This window comes from Salvelinus sp. IW2-2015, unplaced genomic scaffold, assembly GCF_002910315.2.
Source record: "Salvelinus sp. IW2-2015 unplaced genomic scaffold, ASM291031v2 Un_scaffold1549, whole genome shotgun sequence".
Lineage (NCBI taxonomy): Eukaryota > Metazoa > Chordata > Actinopteri > Salmoniformes > Salmonidae > Salvelinus > Salvelinus sp. IW2-2015.
Window position 1 is genome coordinate 1 of NW_019942981.1, and position 19813 is coordinate 19813.

Below are 19813 nucleotides of genomic sequence, written 5' to 3' on the forward strand. Positions count from 1 at the left end.
ACTCTGTACATGGTACATCCCCCCTCTCTGTACATGGTGACCCTTCCCTCCCTCTCTGTACATGGCTGACCCCTTCCCCCTCTCATGTACCAAAACCATGGTTACCTATCCCCCCTCTTCTGCACATGGTGACCCCCCCCCCTCTCTGACATGGTGACCTCCTCCCCCCTCTCTGTACATGGTGGCCCCCCCCTCTCTGTCCATTGCCGTTCGCCTACCGTAAGGTGACCGCCCCCCTCTCATTGTACATTGGTGACCCCCCCCCTCTCTGTACATGCGTAGATTTCGCCCCCTCTCTGGACATCGGTGACCTTCCCCTCTCTGTACAGCGGTGACCTTCCCCCCCTCTCTGTTACAGGCGCGGCGGTGACCTCCCGCCCCTCTCTGTACAGGTCCCCTGACCAGTACATGGGCCCTCCCCTCCTGTACATGGTTGCACCTCCCCCTCTCTGTACATGGACCTCCCCCCTCCTTACATGGCCTTCTTTTACATGTGCAACGCTCTCCCGTCCTTCTTCGTACTCATGGTGATCGGCCCCCCTCTCTGTACATATGGTGCTACCCCCTTAACTGGTGCCCCCTCTCTGTACATGGTGCCCCTTTAAGGACCTCCCCCCTCTCTGTACATGTCGACCTTACCCCCTTCTCATGTACATGTGACCTCCCCCCTCTCTGTACATGGTGACCCTCCCCCCTCTCTGTCAGTACTGTATGTCCAGGTAAATGCTTATAGTGAACCAGTTCATGATGTTGGTTTGTCTCGTCTCTTGTTCTCAGGGCAAGGTGGCCAGCGGCATCAAAGGGCTGTTTCACAGAAACCCAAAGCAGGCTTCTCTSGACAGCCATGCTGCTGCACAGCTCAGCCATAAGCACACGTTCGGCGCCCACCTGCTGCGCCGCACGGCCAGCGCGCCCACCAAGGTCCTGCCCAAGGTCAAGAAGGGTTTCCCCGAGATCGCCATCGACACCAAAGACTACCGCTCAGAAGGCACCAGCGAGGACCGGGAGTTAGAGGACAGCCACCTCATTGCTTCCTCCCAGCCCCCGCTGCTCCACCAGGGCACCTGGGACACCACGGCCGCCGTTGCCCCCGCCGCATCACGCCAAGGYACCAACAGGCACCATGGCACCAACGAGGCTTTCCACCCCGACRAGGGCAAAGGTAAGGGCTCACCTCGCTTCCTCCGATATTCCGTGAGCGAGCCCCTAAAGCAGGTCAWTCGGCTGTGCTGCCACGACTCCTTGAATGAGAAACATGGAGTGTTTTCCYGCGTGGCCCTCAACAGCRGTGGCAGGATGGGGGTGTCCTCCAAYTGCATGATCTGTGTARTTAGCTCCAAGGAAAGCCCAGAGGAGAGGGAGTTCAAGGATGAGGAGAAATGGGGAGAGAGGACCAAGGCGTGGACAGAGAGGCCTGAGAGAGCCTTCCGCTGTCCCACTCCCTTCAGTCAGGTTCAACCCAAGCCAAAGCCCAAACCGCAGGCCCTGGCTGCAGCCCAGCCTGATGAGTCCCTGGCCCAGTCCAAGCCCAGAGCTGAGGCCCTGCCCCTGTTCCAGCCCCAGGCGTTCTTCCGACCTATCCCCTTTCCCAGGTCCCGGGCCAGAGCCCATCAAACTCTGGACACCTGTCCCACTGAGGCTCACCCTGACCCCACTGAGGCTCACCCTGACCCCACTGAGGCTCACCCTGACCCCACTGAGGCTCACCCTGACCCCACTGAGGCTCACCCTGACCCCGCCGAGAGGAACGCCTGCTCTTGCATCATGCCCCACCGGCACTTCCCCTCCCCTCCGACCTCCCCGCTTACGACGCTCACCTCCGACTGCCGGAGCAGCGCCCCGCTGTCCAACTACGGCAGTGCTTGCGGCCCGGCCCCTGGCACTACCGTCAGCAGCTCCGACTGTGACAGCGTGTCGCTCAGTGACAGTTGCAGCAGCTGTGAGAGCCTGGGGAGCCTCGAGCTGGCCCCTATGCTGCCTCCGCGAGGGGTTCTTGACAGCGGCAGGCTCGCCGTGGGCACCCTGCAGCGTGAGATGAACCTCCTCTTTGCTCAGAAGATGGAYGRGCTGCGCAGTAAATCCCCCATGTTCTTTGCCGGTAAGGTGGAGCTGCCATTGCAGTGYCCACAGTAGTACCCATAGAGGTGCTTTAGAAGCCCCCACAGCAGTCCCTTACAGCTGACATAGTGAGCCCATTGTGCAGTGCTGATCCCCTAGTTGTAAGCCATGTGCTGTGAGCAGTACCCCCGGAGGACCCACCCTTCAGAGAGCTGATGTCTATGGGTTTATAATGTAGTCTAGAACCCAGGTCCCCTCACTAATCAAAATCACCCTTTTGTCTAGACCTCGGTTCTTCCACCAATCAATTACCTTCAGGGTTCAGACCTTCGGTTCCCTCACCACTCGTCACCCTTTTGTCTAGACCTCCGGTTCTTCCACCTATCAAGTTACTTCTTCTCCACTAAGAGACCTTGTCTAGAACCTCGCGTTCCCTCGCCACCTCAGGTAACCCCTTTTGTCTAGAACCTACCGTTCCTCATCTTCACCTAATTAGTTCTTTAGCTACAGGTTCCATCCAGTGTAACTTTTTTCTAGACCTCGGTTCCCTCCCACCAGTTGTAACCCTTTTGTCTAGACCTCCGGTTCCCTGCCACTTTAACTTGTTATACCCCTTCTCGCCTATGTACCTTAGTAGAGCCTCCGGTTCCCTCGCCACGAACCTTCTATTAACTTCGTCCTCGACCCTAGTAACCCTTTGTCTAGACTCCGCGTTCCCTCGCCACTAGATGTAACCCCTTTTGTCTAAGGACTCCGTTCCCTCGCCACTAGTGTTAAGCCCTTTTGTCTAGACCCCGGTTTCCCTCGCCACTAGTGAACCCTTTTGTCTAGACCTCCAGCGTATTCCTACGCCCACGAGTTTGTAACCCATTTTGTCGTAGACCTACCAGGTATCCCTGCCCACTAGTGTAACCCTTTTGTCATAGACCTCCGGTCTCCTCGCCACCAGTGTAACCCTTTTGTCAATCTAGAACCTCCGGTTCCCCTCCGCCACTAGTGTAACCCTTTTGTATCATAGTAGACCCCGTCTCCCTCGGCCCACTAGTGTAACCTTTTGTCTTTTAGACCTCCGGTTCCCTCCCACTAGTGTAACCCTTTTTCATTTAGGACCTCGGTTATCCTCGCCCACTATGTAACCCTTTTGTCTAGACCTCCGGTTCCCTCGCCACTAGTGTAACCCTTTTGTCTAGACCAACTCTGGACCTCGGTTCCACTGCTTTTTCTCTCCATTGTTCCCCTCTAACCAAGGCGTGGACAGGGCTGATTTAGAACTGGGGACACCGGCTGGATGCAATTATTGATCAGGTAGAACAGAAAACCAGCAGGCTCCAGACCTCGTAGAGTTGAAGAACGCTGAACCCCTCACCAATCAAATTTTACATTAGCTCATTAGCTCATACATTCCCACTAAATACCCATCGTTAGTAGAATTGATGAGCTCAGTGGTACTAAAAGGCATAGTTGTAATAATGTTGTAGCAAACTAGTAATGAGTTGTAAGAAAAGTATTTCATCACTCAGATAAAATACAGCAAGTACAAGAAAATACAACAAATAATGTCAAATTCACTAATCTATGGAATGTACACCACCTCGTTTGGTTTGAAAGGCCCCATGTCACTCTAGAACTCAACCCCTTGGTAACAATGAACATAAAACATCTCCCCCAAAAGTGAAAGAGCCAAACCATCATATGACTTGACCCGGGGGGGGGGGGGAGCCCTCCACCTCTCCTGGTCCAAACCATGATGAACACCAGCTGTCCTCTCACCCCTGCTCACCCAGACTTAGTATCTCCCACTCAGTGCATTACATCAAAGGAAATCACAAGTTGGATCATTTTTGGGGGTGAGGTTGTTTCTTCCTTTGGGACGAGGTTAGGTTACAATGAAGGATGTTCACCATACATTTAGCACAAAGTATTTCTATTCTATTACTCGTCAGAATATTTCTCAACTTTTCCCTTCAATCTGTAAACTCAGCTTCAGCTGCTACCCTTTCACATAACACACAGAGGCTCTCTTGTGTTWCTGTCTGTAATTAATTTGTGGTAAGTTGTACTGTCTTTTCACAGCACAGTATATTTCAGTGGACTATCTGTTGTAGAYATGGTTTTTAAATAGTTTAGAAACGTGATATTGTGAAGTTGATCGTTTTTGCCCTTATAATTGAGTAGTATTCTGATACTTTATAMATTTTCTCAAATTACTCTACGCACTCTTGCTTCAGCGCTCTCCTCTGCACTTCTCTCTCGTTCATCCAGTTGTGCTAACCTCCTTTGTTCTGTCCCTCTTGCACGCTCTCTCTGTTCCTAGTGCAGAATTGAGGGGATGACAAAAGCCAGGTAACRAGAACCCTTGAATGTCTGCACCCTCACCCACTGTTTTCTGCTCATTCACTGTGCCTTGACTGTCTTCATAACCCTCCTTCACTCCCTTCACCCAGTCTCTGTGAGCACCGTGTACGCAGACTGGATCAGGGACTACGGTACCTGAMCTTCTCTAATAATCAACACTTGTTTTTGATTTCCGTTGCAAAACGTGTTTGCTACGTTACGYACTAATTAATATGACCCAGGTAGTCAGAGTCACAGATGGGGTTTAACAACACACTTTGTCGTCAACACACTTTGCACTGTGTTAGGGCAAGCATGTCGAGGTTGAGCTAGGGACACAGATTTCACGAGAATGATTTGGGAGTATTTSACTGTGTTTTGGGGCACATGGAGTCTCACTTGTGTGAATCATCATTACACTCATAACTACACTGCTGGTAATTACCATTCCATTGTTGCCATACTGTTATGTTTTCAGGTCAGAACCATCCTGATCATCAGTGTATGCACGCAATTCATCAGAATGAATATYGGTMATTTAGGCATCTATCCATCAAGGTCCCATTTTAGTGCTCTATTTAGTCTTTATAGTTTAAACGTTACAGATTCCCTGATTTTTAGAAATGTAAAGGKGATTTCAAATTGAGATGACATAAGCAGTGTTTTACCGTGAATGCTGATTGAACCCATAAGCATATGTTGAATTGCAGTTATGTTTAGTGTGAAACATCATATTTGTGTATATGCTGTATGCATCATAAGACCCACATAATGATACTATATGTACAGTATGCTACTTGTAGTAACCATTTTGACTGTTGATAATGAATGTAGTCCTGTGCTTACAGATCTGGTGCTTCTCTTCTCCTCCTCCCCAGACCATTCCACAGTGCAGAGACCAGCTCCCCCTATTCGACTGCTCGCACCAATCGCTGATGATCTGGGGGAYCGCCATCTCACTCACTCCTCTTCCACTCCAGCAGACCACTCATCCACACGTCACTCCCCACCTCCACCGCTCCCTATATCCACAGCAATCACCATCTTCACCTCATCCCCGGCTTCTAACAGTGAGGCGGACAGTCCCGTCAACGGTAGGGGGGAGGAGGGTCCCGTCAACGGTAGAGGGGACAACAAGAGACCACCTGCCCTTCACAGGACTACCTCGGCCCCTGTGACACATGACCCCAAAGACCTGAAACCCTCACAGTACAGCGGAGACCCCCGGGTCGATGATGGCACCTCGTCACCCAGGGAGCACTCTCCAAGCCGAGARGAAGCACCGTATACACAGTCAGGCCACACAAAGGACGATGCTGAGCTCAAGACTGAGCCAAGTGCRAAGTCCCCTGTTCCTCTCGCCGACYCCTCTRTAGACGCCAGCCCTCGGAAAGTCCAGGCCCTGAGAGCTCTGTTTGGCAGCAGCCCATTGAACACGCCTGTCAGAAGGACCAAAATCGAGGGCCACGTGCAGGCGGTGGCTGGGGGGCAGCAGCAGTCATCAGTAATGCCAGAGGTGTGCACCGACGCCACCCTGAAYGACCGGCTGTGGAGCAAGCTGGAGCCCAAGTCATGCAGCCACAGAGACAGCGTGTCCTCATCCTCCAGCATATCGTCCAACGACACCGTCATTGACCTGTCCTTGCCCAATCTGGCCAGGAAGAGCCTCACCTGTCTGAGCAACAGAACCTCCCCGGGCGACATCTTCCCGGACCCACCCTCCTGGGTCAACCGGCCACGCTCTGCCATAGCCTCCTTGGAGACGCTGCAGGTCAGCAAGAGCAAGTCCAACCCCAACCTCCTGCAGGGCCACCTGGGGGAACCAGAAGACGAACTGCAGCCCAGGCCCCTCGGCGCCCCCAGGGAGCCTCCAGTGGACTCACCCAGCAGAATAACCCAGAGGAGGCACACCTGGAGCCGCCTCTACATGGAAGGGCTGAAGCATTCCTCCCCCCCAGCTAAGAGGCCCTCTGCTGCAGAAGCCCTTGCTGCTGCCGCAACCAGCCCCCTGGATACCGTGGCCTCTATGTCTAAGAGCCTGGGGGACTTGACCTCGGATGACATTGCCTGCAACTTTGACAGCAAGTACCGCAGCATCACCCGCAGCTTCATCATTAGGCCTTCCCGGAACGACCTGCGGCAGGGTTACCCTAACCATAWTCCCCAGAGGCCCCGGCTGCCCAGCGACCTAACTGAGCAGCTGAGGAGGCTGACGGACGTGGAGCCCCTGACAGCTCGCGACTTTGCCCCCCAGGTGCGGCAGGGGCCCCTGGAGGAGCCTCAGGAGGAGCCCCCGCTACGGAGGACGTCGTCCCGAAGCCAGAGCAGGGTGCGCTACATCGCCAACAGGGCTAAGCAGGCCCAAGAGAGGCAGAGGCTGCAGGGTCTCAACCAGTCCCACCCTGCTACTGGCGCTGCTAACGCTAGTATTAGCAGTGGCGGTTGCCCCATGGAGGAGCGGGGGAACCCGGAGGGGGCGTGCTGCGTAGCCCGGAGCCCCTGCGCTAGCCTGGACCTGCTGAGCCAGCTCAGCACCCCAGGGCCCCCCAACAGACAGTCCCAGACCTCTCTGAACTCTGACAACMACGAGGTCTTTTTCATGCTCAAGCTCTGAGAATCAGACTCCTTTTGGAACTGAGCGTGAGAGAGACACTGAAGCATAACTCATTTAAATTTCCATCCAGCTTTCTAGGAAGGTAAATTGTAATTTTTAAAAGAATGACATTCTGTATATCTTGATAGGATGTGTTTTTAAATGTATTTAATCAAGCAGAATAATGCTACTTCCAGACAGTCACAAGCACCGTTTTACTTTGGTCAATGTGTTCAGTAACTCACATCAACTATGAACACCTATACATAGCAAATGCTTAGCTGGTCACAAAGGATGGACTAGTCATTTTTACCACAATGGTCACAACAAACACCAACTAATTGCTCAGAAATAATAGAAACAGCAATGAGTTGTCTAATGAAAGCATCCTTTACCAATGCACTCATTTGTTTGCACCAAATGAGGAACGGTGGAATGTGATTGGAAAAGCAATGCCTGCCTGACTGTCTAGGTTCACAGTGACTACCATGTTTGTATATGCCTGACTGTCTAGGTAAACCGTGACATCCATGTTTGTATATGCCTGACTGTCTAGGTACACAGTGACTTCCAAGTTTTTATATGCCTGACTGTCTAGGTACACAGTGACTTCCAAGTTTTTATATGCCTGACTGTCTAGGTACACAGTGACTTCCAAGTTTTTATATGCCTGACTGTCTAGGTTCAAAGACTTTTATGTTTTGAGTATTTATTGTGAGTTGACCTGATCCTAAAGTAGCAATAGACAACCATTAGTGGAGTTTTACTATTCTAAAACCCTTTTTAAACTTAAAATTTTAACGATATGTATATACTGTACTTTTAAAATGTGTAGAGATGTTCTGTTTTTTTTTGTAGATATTTATTGAGCCAGTAGTTCTGAAAGTAGCGCTCATGAGACAAAACTGGTCCTCGAAAACTGCGTACATCACATCTTAGCTCTCTCTTTTGCTCTGCTGTGTGTGTATCTTGCTAGCTGTCACTCAAACGGCGAAGGGCTGAAGCTCATTGGCTTGAACTTGAATTGCTCGGGGGCTGACCCATGTGGGGAAAAATGGCGCCGCACGCCTTCCAGCTTTCAAACTAGAGATTCCGTGGCTAATTTGAGGTTAGACAGTAATTATTCTCATAGATTCTGCATGTATGATTTACATGTTGACACATCCAGCCCAAAGCGGGAGGTTTATAAAATACTTACTAGTCGCCAAAGTTCTTGATCATGTCTTTTAAGATTGAATAATAAACTGTGTTAACTCATTATGTATCACCAGTAGCCCAGCCATGTGCTAGCAATATTTGTAAACAACTTAAACAAGTGTAATATATTGCAGATTATGGGAAAAATGTAAAGATTGTTGTTTAGTCAATGTGGAGTCTTTACTGAAAAGGTTAARAGTAAATGGCAACAATAATTATTTTTTTTCCTAAAAAGTCTTAAATCCAACTTTTTAAATTTTGTGAGTACAGTGAAGTGTGATTTGAGTGAGCTGCCAGKGATTTGGAAAACTGTACCATGCAAGTTATTTTATTCTAGACAACACAGTGGGAGTGTTGTTTTTTTTACCATCAAGACTCTACTCCTGCTACCTGTTAATTTGACTGCATGTTTTTAAACACTGTTATGTACGTCTCTCTTATTTTATTATACAAAAAAGTTTTTTTATATGGGAACTGATTTGTCGACGACTTCTTGTCTTGCTCAGTGTTCAGGCTGTTGAATGGTGATTGGCTACACTGTCTTTGTAGATACTCAACCAGATAGCATTGACCCCGTTTCCAAGCATGTTTATTTGTTCTGTACCGTTTGCGCTGCCATGCCAGTTCTCTGCAAAACTTTAGGAATATTATTGAAGTAAAAACCAGATGTAATTATGAACTGAATAAATCTCTCCTGTATATTTAACAAGCTTATTTTGTTAATTCAACGTYGCACTCGTGCCTCAGTGTTCGGACCGGAGATTTATATTCCAACAAAATGAGAAGTCAGTTGAACRTATCCCTACAGAGGTTGACATGGTTGCACCATGTGGGCTACTGGTTAGAGCGTTGGGCCAAATCAAATTGTATTTGTCACATGTGCCGAATACAGCAGGTGTAGACCATACAGTGAAATGCTTACTTACAATACAAGCCCTTAACCAACAATGCTTTAAGAATAATACAACATTTAAAAAAAAGTAACAACTGATTAAAGAGCAGCAGTAAATAACAATAGCAGGGCTATAWACAGGGGGTACCGGYACAGTCGATGTGCGGGGGCACCGGTGTCGATGCTGGATCGAATCCCCGAGCTGACAAGGTAAAAATCTGTCGTTCTGCCCCTGAGCAAGGCAGTTAACCCACTGTTCCCCGGGCACCGAAGACATGGATGTTGATTAAGGCAGCCCCCCCCTCCCCGCACCTCTCTGATTCAGAGGGGTTGGGTTAAATGCGGAAGACGCATTTCAGTTGAATACATTGTTGGACAACTGACTAGGTTTCCCCCTTTCCCCATGTAAAAACGCTCGGTTTTGGCAAGGCGGCTTCGCTAGCTGCCATAATAATGGACTGACTGCCTGGCTGGACTGTGTTGACCACCTCTCCCAACCTCATTATGAACTGCCTGCCTGGACTGTGTTGACCAACCATCACCTCTCCCAACCTCATTATGAACTGCCTGCCTGGACTGTGTTGACCAACCATCACCTCTCCCAACCTCATTATGAACTGCCTGGACTGTGTTGACCACCTCTCCCAACCTCATTATGAACTGCCTGGACTGTGTTGACCAACTCTCCCAATCTCATTGGCGTAGTTCATCACACTCCCTGATGGGGAGAAATGTTCCAGAACAGTGACTCGGTCCACAATACATGCCCAATATATATATACTGTATATATATATACTGTATATATATATATATTTTTTTAAATAAACATCATCCTTTCTATTACATTTGCGACCCCAAGGTTTTGGAAGACAAAATGTAGTCGTCACACTAACTGAAGTACAACTTTTTAAGGCTTAAAGCCCTCATRAACCTCTCAAGGCCTTCCAAAGGCTTCAAATGTCATCAAAGAACTAATGCCTTGCTGGCTAAAGGATGACAGACGGGTTATGCTACATATGGCAAAGCACCAGAAGCATAGTGTTTAGACGGTTAAAGCCTCGTTTATACTTTCGCTCTACTGACCTGTCACTCAACGGACAACAGTCGACCATCAACATTTTTTTTTGTCTGGCGTTGCCAAGGCAACGGACACCTCTGGTGGAACTGTTGGCTATAGCCAGGCCGCTTATTTTGTACTGGGAAAKGCTTCACAAAAGACTGCTTCATTAGGATTCCAAGGGCACTTCGACTCCCCTCTTCAAACCGTATGTATCAAGTCGGTTGACCATGGTTCAATCTGGAGCCCTTTTGAGTCACTACTGAACTGAGGGAATGGTGGTGTCACCGGGGCTTGAATGCCTCACACCAAACTCCAGCCCCCCCCAATCACTCCGAACTCACAACTTTTGGATTTCTCTGGAAGAAATTGAGATGTATGGAATTAAGTAAATAAAGTTTGTAAGACTGAACTCCTCCTCTATACCTTCTGTTGCCACAGTCCCAGGCGTTCTTCCAAAGTATACAACATGAAAAAGATGAGTTAATTACCCTGTGTTAATCTCTTTAGTTCATTTGAACGGGCTGCTTGGGTACCTAGTAAGTACTTCTCTGATTATTGAATTCAAGTCTTTTGGATGTTGTCAAGGGGATTAACATGAACTAACCGAACAAGCTAACTCTGCCCAATACCACAATAAACAGGTTGAACCTTCATTCAGCTCTTTACCAATTAACTTCTAGGACAGAAAAAACAACTTGTTACCTCATCAAGATTTTTTAGATCTGTTATTATGCACTAACTCTGGCCACTTCCTCAAAAGAATGATTCTACAAACAGATATCTCTCCCTCTCTAGCACTGTTCTTCTGAAAATAACTCTTTTTAGAGTTAGCTTCAAGAATAGGACACTTGTTTTCAGTGACCACATATCTTCCCTCTGGTTCCAACCTCCTGATGATTCCCAAAGGATTCGTCAGGGTCAGAAATCTGCCCCTCTTTGCGCCACTCTTCCCCCCCCTGATTTCTGGGAACAGTATCTGTTCCATTGGCTGCCAACAAGGCCAGGATGAGAGGGACTCTTGTGTAACCTGACAAAAACAAGCCTTGCCTTCTTGATATGCATCACTCTCTAAGCTGCTAGTGTGCACCAATCCAAAACTCATAGCCTGTAGTTCCAAATAAGAGAACCAATCAGTGGCCTGTTGCTTGGTGGAGTTGATGTGATCACTTTGTACAGACGGGATTGAGTCTACAGATAATAGAAGTACAGTTATTACCAGATTGTTAACATTGGACTTAAAAGGGTGTTGGGGGCTCTCTCTTATGTAACCTGACAACATGACTATCCATCTGGATTGTTACACATTGACTTAAATAGGGATGTTGGGGGCTCTCTCTTATGTAACCTGACAACATGACTAATCCATCTGGATTGTTTACACTTGACTTAAATAGGCGATGTTGGGGGCTCTCTCTTATGTAACCTGACAACATGACTATCCATCTGGATTGTTAACATGACTTAAATAGGGCGATGTTGGGGCTCTCTCTTATGTAACCTGACAAACATGACATCCATCTGGATTGTTATACATTGACTTAAATAGGGCGATGTTGGGGGCTCTCTCTTATGTAACCTGACAACATGACTATCCATCTGGATTGTTACACATTGACTTAAATAGGGATGTTGGGGCTCTCTCTTATGTAACCTGAAACATGACTATCCATCTGGATTGTTACACATTGACTTAAATAGGGCGATGTTGGGGCTCTCTCTTATGTAACCTGACAACATGACTATCCATCTGGATTGTTATACATTGACTTAATAGGGCATGTTGGGGGCTCTCTCTTATGTAACCTGACAACATGACTATCATCTGGATTGTTACACATTGACTTAAATAGGCGGATTTGGGGGCTCTTTCTCTTATGTAACCTGGCCATCTTGATGTGTAGCACTCTATAAAGCTGGCTAAGCTAGCATTTGTACCAAAGGAAGTGAACAAGTGCACACTTTGGAAGAAAGCAGAGATTAATTGGGATGCAACTCGCTGTCGTCCTTCAATATCCAACCCCTTTATAAATGTGGGTTGTGTGATATCTGCTCCCCCCTCCTTAAACTGCTCCCAACCGGCCCTCTTCATTCACTACTTMGTTTCCATCCTTCCACTTCTCTACCACGTAGGACAGAACATCTAAGGTAAGGAATCAGACAGTACTCTTTTCTTTTACAGTGAATTTTGATTGGCAGCATCTTATTTCTGTTGTACTTCCTTAAAAAAAAACATTTAGAAGCTTTCTCTTCCATGTGTCATCTATTAATAATTATAAACKTTGTGGTTCGAGCACTGAATGCTGATTGGCTGACAGCCGTGGTATATCCGACCGTATACCACGGGAGTGATTWTTWTWWTTTWTTTTTTTACTGCTCTYGTGCCTAAGATCAGCCCTTAGCCGTGGTATATTGGCCATATACTACACCTCCTCGTGCCTTATTGTTGAAGTGTATGTGCTGTGAGATGAGGCATGGTCTATTACATTTCCTTTGCATTATGACCCCCAAACTAGAACTTATTGTGAAATTCTGGTGTAGGACGTCCAATGTTTTTATTAGAAATAAAGTTGCATTTTAACCTTGTGACGAACCAGATAGACCAAACCATGTGTTGTAACTACAACCCAATCTCTAGGTGTGGTCTGTCAGTGAGTCCCAACCCACAATTTGGAAAGCATTGTCCTTGGTTAGMAAAAAAGTATTTGTTAAAAAGTCCTACATGAAATCCGATTGCTATAACCTGAGCCAATATTACCCTCAATCTGATAAAATAAATATATATACCTATCAGTCAAAAGTCTGGACACCTACTCATTCAAGGTTTTTATTTTTTTATTTTTTACAATTTTCTACATTGTAGAATAATAGTGAAGGCATCAACACTATGAAATAACACATATAGAATCATGTAGTAACCAAAAAAGTGTTAAACAAATCAAAATATATTTTATATTCAACAAAGTAGCCACCCTTTGCCTTGATGACAGCTTTGCACACTCTTGGCATTCTCTCAACCAGCTTCATGAGGTAGTCACCTGGAATGCGTTTCAATTAACAGGTGTGCCTTGTTAATTTGTGGAATTTCTTTCCTTAATGTGTTTGAGCCAATCAGTTGTGTTGTGACAAAGTAGGGGTGGTATACAGAAGATAGCCCTATTTGGTTAAAGACCAAGTCCATATTTTGGCAAGAACAGCTCAAATAAACAAAGCGAAACAACATCACTACTATATGACATGAAGTTCAGTCAATACGGAAAATGTCAAGAACTTTGAAAGTTTCTTCAAGTGCAGTCACAAAAACCATCAAGCTCTATGATGGAACTGGCTCTCATGAGGACCGCCACAGGAAAGGAAGACCCTGATTTACCCCTGCTGCAGAGGATAAGTTCATTAGAGTTAACTGCACCTCAGATTGCAGCCCAAATAAATGCTTCACAGAGTTCAAGTAACAGACACACCTCAACATCAACTGTTCAGAGGAAACTGTGTGAATCAGGCCTTCATGGTCAAATTGCAGCAAAGAAACCACTACTAAAGGACACCAATAAGAAGAAGAGACTTGCCTTGGCCAAGAAACGCCAGCAATGGACATTAGACCAGTAGATATCTGTCCTTTCGTCTTAGTCCAAATTTGAGATTTTTGTCTTTGTGAGATGCAGAGTACATTTAACATTTACATTTAAGTCATTTAGCAGACGCTCTTATCCAGAGCGACTTACAAATTSGGTTAGTAGGTRAAAGGATGACCTCCGCATGTGTTTTTCCCACCGTGAAGCATGGAGGAGGAGATGTGATGGTGTGGGGGTGCTTTGCTGGTGACACTGTCAGTGATTTATTTAGAATTCCAGGCACACTTAACCAGCATGGCTTCCACAGCATTCTGCAGCGATATGCCATCCCATCTGGTTTGCGCTTAGTGGGACTATCATTTGTTTCATCAACAGGCAATGACCCAAAACACACCTCCAGGCTGTGGAAGGGCAATTTGACCAAGAAGGAGAGTGATGGAGTGCTGCATTATAGTTTGGGATGAGTAGGACTGYAGAGTGAGGGAACTCCTTCAAGACTGTTGRAAAAGCATTCCTCATGAAGCTGGTTGAGAGAATGCCAAGAGTGCAAAGCTGTGATCAAGGCAAAGGGTGGCTACTTTGAAGAATCTCAAATATAAAATATATTTTGATTTGTTTAACACTTTTTAGTTACTACATGATTCCATGTGTGTTATTTCATAGTTTTGATGTCTTCACTGTTATTCTACAATGTAGAAAATAGTACAAATAAAGAAAAACCCTTGAATGAGTAGTCGCCAAAGTTGAATGAGTAGGTTTGTCCAAATATTTGACTGGTACTGTACTGTATATATTTTACTATGTATAACTCCCATTTGACCTCTGGACATTATTATTTCTAGAGAAATTGTCAGTTTGCTTAACTTAATTTGACACACAGCTTTTTATTATAAGTTATTTATTATACGTTTTTATTACACTCACATATCTGTTGATACAAACTGAAATTAATGAGCTTCTAATCAACAAAATAAATTATGTAAAAATGTATTATACATTTTAACTTTGTCACTGAACTGTTTTCGCCTTTTAATTCTCAGGTTCAGAAGGTGACGACATGAAAGCCTTTATTGGATTGGCTGTGTGTGTGGTGGCACTGCTGGCTGTTGTCTGCACTGCAGGTAAATATAAATATATCACATGGTATACACTGAGTGTACAAAACATTAGGAGCACCTTCCTAATATTGAGTTGCACCCCCATTTGCCCTCAGAACAGCCTCAATTTGTCAGGGCATGGACTACAAGGTGTCAAAAGCATTCCACAGGGCTGCTGGCCCATGTTGACTCCACTGCTTCCCACATCTGTGTCAAGTTGGCTGGATGTCCTTTGGTGGACCATTACTGATACACACGGGAAACTGTTGAGCATGAGAAACCCAGCATCGTTGCAGTTCTTGACATACTCAAACCGGTGCTCCTGGCACCTACTACAATACCCCGTTYAAAGGCACTTAAATATTTTGTCTTGTCCATTCACCCTCTGAATGGCACACATACACATTCCATGTCTCAATGCTTAAAAATCCTTCCTCAACCTGTCTCCTCCCCTTCATCTACACTGATTGAAGTGTTTTAGTAAGTGACATCAATAAGGGATCATAGCTTTCACCTGGTCAGTCTGTCATGGAAGGRGCAGGTATTCCTAGGAACAGGTATTCTCAGTAAAGCTGCTACTATAGCCATAAATCCAGGGTCAGATATTGGTAACAATCCTAACGTTAGATCCTACATCTGTGGTTGGGGGCAATTTGTAATACAAATGATATGTCACAAATTCTCATTTGTGGCTAACGTTAGCTTGGTGGYTAGCTTGGTGGTTAAYTTGCTAATGTTAATGTTAGCTAGGTTAGGGTTAMGTTTAGGAATTAACATGCTAAGTAGTTGAAAAGTTGCTAAATARCCTTAACATATCATACTAATTTGAGTGTCCCAGATTTACATTTACTATGTTATTTCTAGTCAATGAGACCAGGCTGAGTCCCTTATTAAAAACAACAAAATCTCCCAGAATCACTTCCTCTGATTCAGAGGGGTTGGGTTAAWTGTGGAAGACACATTTCAGTTGAATGCATTCAGTTGTACAACTGACTGGGTATCCCCCTTTCCCTGTTACTGTGCAGGGTACTTGTTAACCATTTTACTATAGTGACCCCTAGTGGTCTTATAAGTAGTCAAGACGCCTCTGAACTATTTTAGATTATTTATAGGAATTTGGGGTGAAAATGTTGAATGAAGTGAATACATTTAGAAAACATACTGCTGTGACAGTCAATAGTCTCTTCTAGAGCAGTGCAGCTTTAATAGAACCAGCCTTTGAAAGTCCTCCAGCATCCCAGCATGTTTTAGCCTGTGGGAAGGCACCCCAAAATGGTTAGTGTCTCGACATCTGACTCTTCCCATTGACCAAGGCTGGACGGCTGGAACCGCGTTCAAAGCRCCAGGGCCGCATCAGATCTGGCAGCCGACAATTTCTCACAAGTCATCTGAGAGGATGCCTGCCATGGCCAACAAAAGAGTATAATAAATCAATTGARCTTGAAGTCAATGGCTCGGGGCAAGCCCGCGAAATGACCGGCTTCTCCGTGGGCTTGTAGGTCGACGCCAGTGGTCTTTTTACAAATGACTGTTGATGTGTGTCAGTATGTCACTGACACCATGTGACACCAAGGGAGTACCCCGACTGCGCCGGCACCTCCGCTTCCCCGCCTCCAACTTTGGCAGGGCTTGTTAGGTYCTGAAGCGGACACGCTGAAATGGCATTGGTCACAGTCAATCGACGGCAAGGAAAACAAGTTTGAGTGCCATGCATAATGTCTAAAAGAGGGAGGGGGATTGGAAAGGGTGACTTCGACTTCCCCTTTTCTGGTGGAGGGGTTGGAGGGGGGGGGGGAGGTTGTGCCAGAACATGTATTTAGGGCAGAGCAGGATGGGTTGGACCCCACTTTAGTCTCACCACAGGGGGTTTAAAACACAGCCATGTGGTACACCATTACTGTCCCCCTGCATTGCCCCCAAAATGGAAGAGAAAGATGTCTCTGTTGACAGTGAGAGGACGTTTCTTTTTGGACTAAGTTTATATTAATACTAACGTTAAACGTTTGGGTCACTTAGAAAAGTCCTTGTTTTGAAAGAAAAGCAAAAAAATGTGTCCATTGAAATAAAATAAAATTGATCAGAAAATAGTGTTAGACATTGTTTTAATGTTGTAAATGACTATTGTAAGCTGGAAACTGATTTGAAATTTTAATGGAATATCTACATGGCGTACAGAGGCCCATTATCAGCATCCATCACTCCTGTGTTCCAATGGCACGTTGTGTTAGCTAATCCAAGTTCATCATTTTAAAAGGCTTATTGATCATTAGAAACACTTTTGCAATTATGTTTAGCACAGCTGAAAACTGTTGTGCTAATTAAAAGAAACAATAAAAACTGGCCTTTAGACTAGGTGAGTACTGGCGCATCAGCTTGTGGGTTCGATTACAGGCTCAAAATGCCAGAAACAAATAACTTCTTCTGAAACTCATCAGTCATTCTTGTCTTGCAGAAATGAAGGCTAATGTGATGGGCTGGGGTGCATTGGTGGTGGTAAAGTGGGAGATTTGCACAGGGTAAAAGGGATCTTGAAGAAGGAAAGCCATCGCTCCATTTCGCAACGCCCTGAGACGCGCTTAATTGGAGCCCAATTTCCTCCTACAACAGGACAAATGACCCAAAGCACAGCGCCAAACTATGCAAGAACTATTTAGGGAAGAAGCAGTCAGGTGGTATTCTGTCTATAATGGAGGGCCAGCCACAGTCACCGGATCTCAACCCTATTGACCTGTTGTGGAGCAGCTTGACCGTATGTGTACGTAAGAGTGCCCATCAAGCCAAAAACCAGCTTGTGGGAGGTGCTCAGAAAAGCATGGGGCTGAAATTCTTCAAGATTTTACCTCAACAAAGTTGACAGCGAGAATGCAAAGGTCTGCAGGCTGCAATTGCTGATTCTTTGACGAAAGCAAAGTTTGAAGGACAAAAATTCTTATTTTAATTAAAGATTCATATTCTTATAACGCTTGTCAACGTTCTTACTATATGTCATATTCATTTTGCAACTAATTTCATGTACATACATATACACTTACAGTCAAGTTTGGACAACACCTAACATTCAAGGCGTTATTCATTCTTTTTTTACTATTTTCTACATTGTAGAATAATAGTGAAGACATCAAAACTATGAAATGACACATGGAATCATGTATTACAAAAAAGTGTTAAACAAATCAAAAATCAATTTTATATTTGAGATTCTTCAAATAGCCACCTTTTACCTGATTCAGCCTGCACATTCTTGTCATTCTCTCATATATTTACCCAGACACACTGAAGAGCAGTTTGTGACGATTCTCATGTTTTTGTTTTTGTCGTTCCAGGGCCCCCGGTGTTATCCGTCACMACTATATTGGTAAGATATTATATATACATCATGCTAATACTACTTTTTTTAATTAGTTTGTTATGCATATCATATCATCTGACAGCAAACATACTCATTTTCATATTTCATTATGACTCCTGATCAAATTACTTTAATTGGGTACACGTGTTCGAACAACACTGTGGCTGCGTTTACACAGGCTGCCCAATTCCGATGTATTGAAAGATCTGATACCTATTAGTCTTCTTCCCCAAAATGTTTAAATAGAAAGAAAAAAACATAGAATCTCATCTTTTGAGTTCCGATTTTATTCCACATTCATATGTGGTTCTCAATCCTGATAAGATTATGATGTTTCTTATCTGACCTCAGTCTGGACGCTCAGTTTACCTGCCATTACCATGACAACCACCCCCAACATTTTAAGGAACAATGGCAGGAAATTAGTATTGCATCTGTGTGCTATTTCAGAGGATACAGCGGTGTGAATGTGCAAATCTGACATGCGAGTGTGGACAGAATTGGGATCTCAGGATGGCTGTGTAAAAGCAGCTGATCATATACTGAACAAACATATAAATGCAACTTGTAATGTTTTGGGTTCATGAGTTGAAATAAAAGATCCCARAAATGTTGATAAGGTGCATTCATGGGTCTGAGACCAGCCACCCGGACAGCTGATGAATCTGAGAAGTATTTCTGTCTGTAATAAAGCCTATTTGTGGGGRAAAACTAATTCTGATTGGCTGCACACTTGCCCCAGTCATGTGAAATCCATAGATTAGGGCCCAATGAATTTATTTAAATTTACTGATTTCCTCATTATATGAACTGTAACGCAGTAAAATCATTGAAATTGTTGAATGTTGCGTTTATATTTTTGTTCAATRTAGATCTCGCATGACGTCATCCACTAGATTCCACCATTTTAGGGAGCCAWTCGTGGCCAGTCCCCATGTCGTTATGCGCTCAATATTGTAACATGACACGACAGTTGATATACTGGTATACATAGAATTAAATAGAACMATTAAATAKAAATTAGTATTGCATCTGTGTGCTATTTCAGAGGATACAGCGGTGTGAATGCAGCYATCTTGGTCAATTAGACTCATTTGAATGTATYCCYGACCAAGATAGCTACCATTATCAGCATATTCTTGTCTTATGAGGGTCTATGACATAGCCACTCTAGTAATTTTATGTAACTCTATGCTAGTGTGCCTCTTTTAAAATATGATCCACTTGTCGGATTCAYTCCCACCAGCAAGAACCATACACTATGACCCAAGGGTCTGAGCTGGAGGGGTACTGCATTGATCTGCTGGCGGAGATCGCCAAAAAGTTGGACTTCAAGTACACCGTGCACCTGGTGAAGGATGGAAAATACGGGCAACAGGACGAGAGCGGAAACTGGTTGGGGATGATCGGGGAGGTGGTCCGAGGGCATCTCCGTGGAGAAGGGAAGAGGAAGCTGAGGGAGTGTGCTCGGAGCCCAGGTCCCTGTCAGGATGAAACCAATTGCCCGTCTGCATGAAGGGAGTGCTCATCTCCACCCCTCTCCCTGGTCGCTGTGAGGGTCAGAGAGGCAACCGCCAGTTCGGCTCCTGATAGATAGGAGAGACAAGAGCAGGCACACACCGGTACGGCACCCACGACGACACACACACCACACACACACACA

The 19813-nt window shown here is 45.5% G+C and overlaps 2 protein-coding genes across 2 annotated transcripts in view; both read left to right on the top strand.

Annotated features, from left to right (window-relative positions):
* Positions 1 to 358: 358 nt before the first annotated feature.
* On the top strand, positions 359 to 8885 carry LOC112071224 (1-phosphatidylinositol 4,5-bisphosphate phosphodiesterase eta-2-like; the record flags this gene model as incomplete). The annotated part of the gene is made up of 3 exons (XM_024138678.2): positions 359 to 432; positions 778 to 1162; positions 5271 to 8885. Coding segments are annotated over 3 exons (2195 nt in total), but the record flags the coding sequence as incomplete, so codon positions are not given.
* A 3210-nt stretch (positions 8886 to 12095) lies between these two features.
* The window catches only part of LOC112071225 (probable glutamate receptor), a 35985-nt gene continuing 28267 nt past the window's right edge, over positions 12096 to 19813 (top strand). The window contains exons 1-4 of the mRNA XM_070439307.1: positions 12096 to 12280; positions 14745 to 14825; positions 18125 to 18156; positions 19397 to 19634. Coding sequence (XP_070295408.1) covers positions 14762 to 14825; positions 18125 to 18156; positions 19397 to 19634 — 334 coding nt within the window. The 5' untranslated portion in view covers positions 12096 to 12280; positions 14745 to 14761. The remainder of the gene's footprint in view (positions 12281 to 14744; positions 14826 to 18124; positions 18157 to 19396; positions 19635 to 19813) is intronic.